The sequence below is a fragment of the Alosa alosa genome, chromosome 17, assembly GCF_017589495.1.
Source record: "Alosa alosa isolate M-15738 ecotype Scorff River chromosome 17, AALO_Geno_1.1, whole genome shotgun sequence".
Classification (NCBI taxonomy): Eukaryota; Metazoa; Chordata; class Actinopteri; order Clupeiformes; family Clupeidae; genus Alosa; species Alosa alosa.
Genome location: NC_063205.1, coordinates 17,514,544 through 17,525,450, shown reverse-complemented (window position 1 = coordinate 17,525,450; position 10,907 = coordinate 17,514,544). Strand labels below are relative to the sequence as shown.

The 10,907-nt window shown below is 43.2% G+C and overlaps 1 protein-coding gene across 1 annotated transcript in view; it reads right to left on the bottom strand.

Annotated features, from left to right (window-relative positions):
- The window catches only part of LOC125310107 (calcium-activated potassium channel subunit beta-4-like), a 28,186-nt gene extending 18,433 nt beyond the window's left edge, over positions 1 to 9,753 (bottom strand). Inside the window, exon 1 of the mRNA XM_048267264.1 lies at positions 8,979 to 9,753. Within this exon, the coding sequence (XP_048123221.1) occupies positions 8,979 to 9,314 (336 nt within the window). The 5' untranslated portion in view covers positions 9,315 to 9,753. The remainder of the gene's footprint in view (positions 1 to 8,978) is intronic.
- Positions 9,754 to 10,907: the final 1,154 nt, after the last annotated feature.

The following is a 10,907-nucleotide window of genomic DNA, read 5'->3' as shown; positions in this document are numbered from 1 at the left end:
CCACACACACACACACACACACACACACACACACACACACAGACACACACACACACACACACACACACCACACCACTTTTCCCTCCCTCCCATTCTGACTGGCAATCATCTAGTCCAGTCACGGCCACCTCGCCTTTGGCTACAGTCGGGGTGCGATGAGACAAAAATGCAAGTGGACAGGAACATCCGTCCAATTACGGGCTCCAATTGAGCCTTCTCAGCGGCTGACAGAGCAGACAGGCCCTATTATGAGAGTCTGTAGATACAGGGGCCCCCAGTCGCTCACTTGACAAACCACCACCAACCCTGTGCACCATCACCACCTCCCTCGCTCGCTGCGACTGCAACACGTCCTCCATTATGACTCAAAGTGAACTGCAGCAGGATCCAATAGCTGCGGCACCTTATTATCCTGGGTCAATTAGAGCTGGCCAGGAGTGACTGGCCCCCTCGTGTAAGTGATTGAGCGTGGGTCTTGTAATCTGTAGGTCAGACGCCAGGCCGTGGTGCGGAGAATCAACACCTCTCTTTAAAGGCGTTTATGGGGAGGCGTGGTGCTCTGGCAAGCCCAAGAGGGAATATAAGACAGATGAGATGGGGGGAGAGAGAAAGAGACAGGGAGAGAGGAAGTGCAAGAGAAAGAAAGAATGCAAGAGAGAGAGAGAGAGAGAGAGAGATAGGGAGGTGGAGAAAGACAGACAGGTAAAGAAAGAATGATAGCAACAGAGATGGTCATACTAGAGAGAGAGAGAGTGTGTGTAAGAGAGAGAGAGATAGACAGATGACATAGAGATAAACCGACAGAGACAGACAGAGACTGAAGAGATAGAGAGAGAGAGAGAGAGGCAGAGAGAGAGAGAGAGAGAGAGAGAGAGAGAGAGAGAGGCAGAGAGAGAAGAAGACAAAACATGGAGGGGGAGGGGGGCTGGGCAGGGAAAGTGAAAGTGGCTCATCCATCTACTCCTCATGTCAGGCTATTAGAGGGGCTTTGCCAGAGGAGTAGACCCTCTCCACAGGCATTGCCCACCCACCATCTCACTCACTCATTCACTCACTTACTCACTCACTCACTCACTCACTCACTCATTCACTCACTTACTCACTCACTCACTCACTCACTCATTCACTTACTCATTCACTCACTCTATAAACTATAAATTCTGTGATCAGGCGGAACACAACGCAGTCACCAGTAAGGCGCATTACAGAATACCGGTGTGTATCCTGACCACATCGCTATTGGCTACCATTTGGGTACCATAAGGGTATCACTGGGTGTCCCTCATAGGCCACACAATCACTATTCAATTGCTACATTACTGTAATCTAAGTTCATTGCTAACTCCAGAAGGAATAAATATGCTTGAAGTTTATAAAGTTTATTAAATCACAATAAAGAGAGAACAAAAACGTCAGAATGTAGTCAGTATGTCAGAATGGCCTAATCACCATAAAAAGTAAGAAATATGAAATCTTAGACATACTACCTATAATAAATTAATATAGCAATTTATTTAGCATGCAGTAAGTATATCAGAGTCCAGTCTGAATGCTATAGCCTACATACACCCAAGGGCGTAGGTTCGGTCTCAGCTTTGGTGGGGACACATCCCCAACTCCTGTTGTCACGATATCAACATTATTGTTTCAATACCAATAGCAAGTGAAAAATCTCGATTTCGATACTTTTGGCCGTCTTTTCGATACTTTTGTCGTCCTTTTGTTAAACGCCATCAGTAATATTGAATATTGTGTGATCATTTACATCAGTGGCAATCATAGAATTTGATTGACCCTCCACAAACACACAGAAAGTGATGGTTGTCATAGGTTTTCATATTTTGGAATTCATATAAACTTTTTATTGTTATTACTAGCTAAACATATTTAGTAATTTGAATACATCATATTGATATTTAAATGATAACTTTTCTTTAATATCATCACATTTGTGGTCTGTAAGTCTAATTGAGTGCCTGTCACTTTAAGAGGAACGTAACGCAACTCAGTCTCACGGTTTTAGGCTAGTGGAAAATAGTTTCGCATAGTGCAAGGATATGTACTGTAGATTCAATTCATCATGTTTGCTATGTCATTAGATAAAATGAGGGCTGTCAATCGATTAAAATAATTAATCTAATTAATTACATACTCTGTGATTAATTAATCTAAATTAATCGCATATATAATTTTTGCTGTGAAAGTATTTTAAATATTTAAATTCAAACGAATCATTGAATAATCAGCATTAGTGACATTAAAGTTCAAAAACTCTTTTTTCTATTTTTTTCACTGTTCAAATAATTGGCATAATAATCTATGATATGACCTAATATGCTAATATGCTAATATGTCAACACTTATTTCTTTGCATTGATGTGCGACTATAGAGTTGATGAACTCCGGTGATATGCAAATTCCTTGCTGCAGACATTGCAGAGGACTTTCTTTTCAACACTTTATTTTTTATCAACACCATCAGGCCATTTTTTTAAAGTAAATGTTCCAATCAATGATCCAGGCAGCACGTTTTCTTCTCTCCTTCATTTTACAGTCTAATTTTTACTGACTAAAACGGCTCGGGGTCAAAGGTCATACGAAATCGATTAATCTGCACTAATTTTTTTAATCAGTTATTTTTTCTCAAATTAATTAATCGAAATAAATCAGTTATTTTGACAGCCCTAGATAAAATTAATGCTCAAATAAACAAGTCAAAGTCAAAGAAAATCTTTCTGGGATGAGATCATAGATGAGATAAGTGTCTCGCGATGTTCATTTCTATGAGTATGGAAATGTACCATAGTTTATGTTTTATTTCTTTGCATTGTGCAGGCTAAATTCACAAATAGATTAGCCTAAACAGAATACAGAAACAGGAAAATGTCTCGGATCCATTGTTTATTGCGACTGCAAGATTGGTAGCCCAATTAACAGTCAATGACATGGTGACTTCTATTCTGTGCTATATGCCACTGTCGGCACTCCCTTATTCAACATGACTCCTAACCTTGGCTGAAAGATTACAGAAGCTAGGTTTAGCTGTGACAATATCCTAGGTAATATCCTAACAGTTAATGCTATTTTCCACAGTAAAATCCGCATTTGAAAGCCTGGTCACCAGTTGCCAGTTTGTATGGCTAGTTACTTTGCCTATTAGACTCTGCATAATGAAAAAGCTTTGAATGTTCCTTTTCTTCTTGGGTGGCATAGCTGATCTACAAAGCACCAAAAGTGCAAAATGTGCATGCTGAAGGGCAAAGGGAATATTACAAATCTTTCACACTGGCCTTTTAGGGTTATGTATCGGTAGACATCCCTGATAACTTATACCGACACACTCGCTCAGTTTTCTGCCAGTGTCACCACAAAGTGAAGTAGGCCTATGCGGGAGCGTACCTATGTTCCCCGGGTCCTATGTTCCCCGCTTTGTATAAAACCGGGGAACATAGGACCCTTTTTTAAAACCCTAACCATAACCCTAACCCTAACCCCGTGCAGGGAACATAGGACCCGGGGAACATAGGACCTGTGGAACATAGGGATGACCCCGGCCTATGCTATGCTTTGACGCTGTTGTGCGTGTCAGATAACCCCCCTTCGGTTTCAGCCAATCAAATGTGTTTCTTTTACTGTCGGCCATCAGAATAGCACAAAGGAGTTCGCTAAAATATTGGTGGGGACATTTTTGTCATCTCAAAATATTGATTAGGACTAGTCCCTAGCGTCCCACCCTAAACCTACGCCCATGCATACACCTTTAAGTTTATTGACCTAATACTGAACACGTGTCTGAAGTAACCTAATAATATTAACGCCGTGCCTTGTTGACTCAGTGGCATGAATCTACCACGCCCCAAATGAAAGGTACCTAATAATATCAACGCCGTGCCTTGTTGACTCAGTGGCATGAATCTACCACGCCCCAAATTAAAGGTGCTCTAAGTGATGTTACGCGGTTTCTGAGCTAAAACATTTTTTGTCACATTCAGAAAACATCACCTCACCATCTGCTAGTTGCCTGCCCTCAATACACTGTAAAAAAAAACTGTGGACAGCAAAACAACCCGGTCCAACCTGTACCATATAAACATAACAAACTGTTCCATCCAATCACTGACGAGATGCTGCGTTTAGGAGAGTTTCAATAGAGGAGGAAGGAGGGAGAGGGAGTAGCGAGCTAGTTCTCTGTTTTGTTTAAACGTCAACAGAGATGACGTTACCCAACATCGCTTACAGCACCTTTAACCTCAAAAAAGTGAAGTTTTGTATTGTTTCTGGGGCTCACTCACTTTGGGCTTGTCAAGGCCATTTTCTGGCTGAGTCAGTAGGAGGGATGCTGTCTTGAAGCTTCAGAAATCGTTGTATATCCATTTTAACAATCCATTCATTATCCAAACTCGTGTGACTAATCTTTGATGCTGCTGCAAGACGATTGGTAACTGACACCATAATGCAGCGCAATATGGTTAAACTGTGTTGCACAGGCCAGGTTCAACAATATGAAACTAACAATATGAAACTATAGACAATTGTAAAACATACTTAATTTAGAATTGTTTAAGGGTGGTATGCTATTTAAAGGTGGATAAACACAATTTAGAGGTGCGTAAACGCTATTTCCGAATTTCAGGGGGTGCGTAAACCGTGTTTCCGTGCGTTTAGCCTCCATTACATCCCTGATCTTACTCACTTACTCATCCACCTTTGTTCACTTCCTCACCCTGTCACTTGCTCACCTCTTCCCTTGCTCACTCACTCATTCACTCAATTACTTGCTCACTTGTTCATTCACTCTCTCACTCACTCAATCGCCGAATCACTCACTTGCCCAGTCACTCACTCTCACTCACTCACTCACTCATGTTGCACCCCTCCCTTGCCCCCCACCCCACCCCACTCTTCCTGGTGTTATAAATAGCACAGACCTGTCTGAGCCAAACGCCAGTCAATTAATGCAGGCCGGTTACGCTTGCCCTCATTACCATAGCAACGAGCAAAGCGCACAAATGTGTGTGCGTGTGTGTTCAGGGGGGGAGTGGTGAGTGGTGGACAGGCACAGATGTGTATTTATGAGTGTGTGGTCACTAGAGGAATGATTTTAAGTCCTGCTCTGAGAGATGTAGGCCCCACTTTTGACAAACAGCTGCCAGGCTACCTGGAGTTAACATAAACACCTGGACTTCTATTAATATAATAAGGGTATACTGAACATAAGCATGCGCGTGTTTAAGATGAACGCTTGTTTTGACAATAATTTATAATGAACACTGCCATTTGACACACCTCTAAGGAGGGATTTAATGACAGAAAGAGAGGAAGAGAGAATGTGTGTGTGTGTGTGTGTGTGTGTGAGCAAGCTTTACTAGCAAGTATGTGTGTATGTGTGTGTGTATAAGAGAGACAGGGAGAAAGAAAAAAAAGAGAGAGTTTGTGTGTGTGTGACAGAGAGAAAAAGAGAGAGAGAGAGAGAGAGAGAGAGAGAGAGAGAGAATCAGACATGTCAAGTCTCCCTCCACAGGTGGCGTAATCAGGTGCTGATCCTGCGGGGCTGTGAGGAGCAGCTCATTATCAGCTGGGTGGATGCCACCTCACCTCACCGCACTGCACCGCAGCACACCGCACCAGCCTGCCTGCGCTCCTGCCTCCGGTTCAGAACCTACCCCCCCTCCTCCTGTCTCCCTAATCTCATTCAAAAACACCACCTCACCTTCCTCACTGACTGACCAAACCACTCCTCCTCCACCTCCTCCTCTACTCATTACTCCATTCCCAAGCTTCTCTGAAATGCATAGCCACTTTTGAGCCGTCTTTCACAGACTGCATCCTTAGAAGGGCTTGTAACCGCAGCATGCAGGCTGTGAGTTAGACTGAGAGGAGAGTGGATGTGTACTCTCATCGACGGACGCACCATTAGAAGGGTGTAGAACTCCAGCGTACAGGCTGTGAGTTAGAGAGCAGAGTTTGGATGTGTACTCTGAGCGAAGGCCGTATTTGAGCCTCATATTAGTGGGGAGATGTGTCAGTATCAGACGTGTGTGTAGCGTTTGTGGCAGAGCTTGCTTCTGGCACTGTCTGCCACATATGGAAAGTTCTGGTCCTGTCTGACTAATTATTGACTGTGTTGATTAGGGTGTGCAGACAGACACTTTGATGGATTTCCTTTGGGTTAGGGAGCATTGCTAATGAGTGCCATCCAAATAATATAGAGAGTGATTGAATCAGCACATAGCTCATCAAACTTAAAACTGGCAGCGTGAAGCTTCATAGTCACGATAAATCAACTGCTCTAAACTCAGTGGGAACACAAGAATAACTTTTCTCGTGTGGAGGCCCGTGTAACATGAGCACAAATGTCCATTTCCAACAATCCACATTTTCAACAGCAACTTTTCAGGAAAATCGGTCAAAATGTGGCAAACCTCTTGGACGGCAGCCATACTAGTGTGGTCTGGGGTATGCTGACTGACCCACCAGAGATCTGACTGAACGAACTCATCACCACAGAGAGTTTCCTGGTTATAATCCCAGCAGTCTGAGCTGAGTGCACATTGTGTTCATTTCATTCATACAGTCTTCATTTACCAGACTTTTTTATTGATCCAAATAATTTTGAAATGTAAGGTCTATTTTTATGATTTTTTTTTCCACAGGATATGTGCTGCCATAATTCTAAATCAGTGACCTTGGTGTCACCTTATCCTAAAAGCCTGGAGGAAGTTAGAGGAACACTCAGTGCAGTTGCAGTAATTGCGAAACCCGAAGGTACTTGGCGTTCGTCTCTACAGACACATCCACTAAAGACTGCTTCCTCTGCATGGGAGCTCCACTATAGATCTGTCCATTTACAGGTTAATCAAATTGACTTTTACTCTACAGTTTTAACACACTAAAGTTTTGTAAATTGTGCCATGTTCCAGGGAACTCTATCGCACAATAAAAAATAAAAATAAAATAACCACCCCAAAGAGCTCACAAGCCTCAAACCATGACTCACTCAAGCGCATCAATCCCCTCCTGCACTGAGAGTCTAACGACTCAATCATCCTCCTCTGGCTTCTAAATCAATGACTGATATTTATGATCAAGGGCTGGCTGGATAATTACTTGAAGTGGGATGTCAATACTTTATCATGGTGTAATCAGGGCTTTTAGATTGTAATTTGATGTGTCATGCTGGGCTACTACTTGGCCTAGTTTCATGAGTGTTCCTCCTTGCAAATATTTGTACTCCTGTGGTGAAAGCATCAGCTCCTGGAGTTCTGGACAACATTTCTAAAATCGATAACTGAAACCCTCACAAGGTTTATTCAGTTAAATGCTAGTGTCAATATAAATGAAAATAGAGGTTGTGCAAATTTGGAAAAAATAACTAAATAAAAATAAAATCTAAAAATGCAGTTCCATTTCTGCAGCAACAAATAAATTGTACTTATGGTTATGATCTACATAGTATGATAAATGGATGTAGGATTGACAAAAATTAATCATATATAGGAGATGAAAGAGTTGATTACCTTGCTAATGGCTGCAGACAACATTAAAAGAGCATTGATATTCTAAAGTGTAGCTTGTTCACAGCACATAGGGTTGCATGAGAGAGCAGGAACAACCCGATGCGATGAATGAAATGAACATCAGGTCAGTGGCTCTCTTGCTCCCTACGGCAGCAGTCGGAGGACTAGCTAAACAAACCTGTTACCTTCAAGGAAAGGTACCATTTTGTTCTTTGTATTTTATTCTATTTTTTTAAAAAAACTGAACAAAACATAATAGGGGACTGTTGCTCAATGTTGCCATAGAAGCAAAAATAGAGATCCCTGTTCGAGCTAACGGAAAGTTGTGGTTTGGTTACCATGGTGCCTCAGAGAACAGTGGCAAGTCGTAGTGTGTGTGTGTGTGTGTGTGTGTGTGTGTGTGTGTGTGTGTGTTTGTGTGTGTGTGTGTGTGTGTGTGTGTGAGTGTGTGTGTGAGAGAGAGTTTGTGTGTTAAAGAGGGTTTGCCTTCTGAGAGGGAGACACTCCAAAGGCTTGAATTTCCAGCCCAGGGGAGGAGAGCTCTGAATTCACCCAGGGTCAAACTAAGTGCAGTACAAGCATTAGCCCAAAACAGTCTCAGTTCTTATAAATACCGAATCAAAAAGTAATGGTTACTATTATTATTACTATTATTAAGGAAAATGCCTGTCAGACCTCATGCTCTGGGAAAAGGTGCATTCTTGGAATAATAGTTTTCACTTAATTGGGTATCGAAGTGTCCCACACCACAAACCTTTCATATTCAATTCACTCTGGAAGCGCTTCTTTGAAGACGCAGCCTAAGTGCACACTCTGAAACTACTTGATGCAAGTCACAGAAGCACTGCAGTAAATATCTCTTCTTATAGTTTGTGAAATTATTGCCAATTCACCCTCTATTATGTGAATCACTCTGAACTGTTGACAAGTCTGAGACTGACAGGACACCTACACTGCATTTAAAACTATCCCTAGCTCTCAAACTGCCTTGTTCTGATAAGGTCTCTTAATCCTAAACATATGCAGTGTCAATTCAGTAATATTACCTTCTTCACTTTTTTTGTCTAATATTTTGTAAATCACTTTGGATTTTTTTTAAATACCTTAATAAGGTAAAAGTGCATGTGCTAAACAGCCGAAAGAATATAACTGTGATTTTGAAGATAGGTTAAGTAACAAGTTTATGTTTCTAATTTGATTATGCGCTCCAAGCTTATGACCTATGACTTGGCCATCAACTATTTTTCCTTTTTTACAGTGTATTCAGTAGCCTAGTACCTAAATATATCTAAATGTGCATTTTTGAACAACTACATCTCAGCTAAAGCAAGCAAAACTCAGAAAGAATCTTACACTCCCTCCAAGTAAGCTCGGGCTTTCTAATCAAGATGACCCCAGCTGTCTGGGAAAAAACTCCTTAGACCTCAACAGGGTGAAGTTGTACACAGTTTAAAAACTGACCTTTGGGTTCAGCACCAGCTGTTGCTCGTCGTAGTGCAAGAGAGCCACGGAATTGGACTCAGAGTTATTCACAAAGATCTGGAGACACGGGTACTGCGACGTGCCTTTGCAATCGGTGCCACACGTGAAAACGCACTCGAAAGACTCGTCCAGGCGCCGCACGGAGATCACGGTGCAATTTGCTGGCTTGCTCTGCAAGCTCTGCAGGGTGGGGCTGAGCCAGCAGAAGCACAAGATGAACAGCGATAGGATGCCGCAGACGATGAGGAAAAGCCCGAGTCGAATACTCTTGTCCTCCGCCTCCGAATACTCATAAGAGACCCTGAGTTTCGCCATTGAGTTCCTGCGAGCGCCGCCGCTGCTGCTGTTGCTGCATGTAGCCTAGGCTCGGCGGTGGCGGTGCAGAGTCCCTTTCGATTCCGCCTGGCGCTTAGATGCACATGCCCCACCGCGGGCAGCCTACTCGCCAAACTTTGCGCCGACTCAATCGAAGTGCGTCCTCTTTTGTTCAGCACCTCCTCGCCTCTCTATAGTGCCCGACACTCTCTAGTTGAAGAGTAGCCGCTCTGCAAACGGAGGAAACTTAGCCAAGCGAAGCAGCTGCACGACAACTCAGCCCCCCTCCCCTCTTACGCACGTGATTTCTGATTCATATCACAACAGTCGATCCAGATTTGGACTTTGCTGAAAGGCTGGATGTTGCAACTGGGATTAGGTAAGCCTCTTATGCAGAAATAGCACAAGCTTCTGAGTAAATGTAGCCATTGATGGCAGATGCTGCATGCATGGCCGCGGACAGCCCTCGACTAGCGAGGAGCCTCTCCTTACTGGCCAGATCTTGGCTCTGAGCCGAGCGGTTGGAGGAGACGGCGCCAGTCAGTCTTAAATTCTGAAAGCGGGTCGCAGTGGGGGAAAGAGGGCAAATGAACAGTTCAATGAATCACAGAGTAGATTGCCCCTGGGCTTGCGTTAACGCCTCGCTCATCAACCGCCAGCCTACTGTTGATTGGCGCTCTCCATGGTCCTGACTTCGCTATTTGCAGCACCTGTGGAGAGCGCGATTAATAACATAATTCTGAACAGTGACCCATTTTTATCTTGCAGCCCCTTGTCTTGGGCATACTGGGGCATGGCCATCAACTTTGTGCGGCTGTGCTATCTCGGTTAATACGATGTTAAATTATACTCACAGTCGTCGATATTACGACATACATAAACTTGCGCCACGGGGAAAAGCACAGGTTTGTATTGCCGAATCAAAAAGCAATCACGTCAAGCGTATTATGAGAATCTATTTAGCAGATGTCCTGACGATTACGGCGGTGTGTGGGACACACGTGCCTGAAAAGCCTGCTTGCATCTGTCCATTCCTCGACATTCATTTTTTGCCCTTCTTAAACAGCGTTTTGTTCTGTTTGGTTGCCAGCTCATTTTCTCAGCTGTGATTACTTTCAGTCTGTAACTAAAGCTTACACAAGAGAAATTTGGATCACAAAATGCGCACTTGTGTGCAAATGCATTGTAAAATCAAAACGAACATAGTAGGCCTACTTTGGGGGAAAAAAAGAGAAAACTTGTTTTCCTTTTCCTGAGCTCTCATATCATTTTCACATTTCAGACAGTTTGCCTACTTGCCAGATTACTACTGTTAGAGCATGTTATTTGGATGTGGCGTGCCCATGTTTTCCAAGGAAACGTAATGAAGTTGAAACGAATTAATGGTCATACAGTTCCAATCACCATAAAGAGATCGACAGTTAGAGGCCATGGCAGTGGGAAGTTGTGAGTAAACAACAGTAACTGTTCTATCAGAGTCGAGAGGCAGAGAGAGAGTGGGGGGCGGGGTGAATTTAGCGCACCTCTGACGATTGGGCACTGGTCGTCAGCGGGAAAACAGCGGGCCTGCCAGCTGCGCTCATTAGTGTTTCA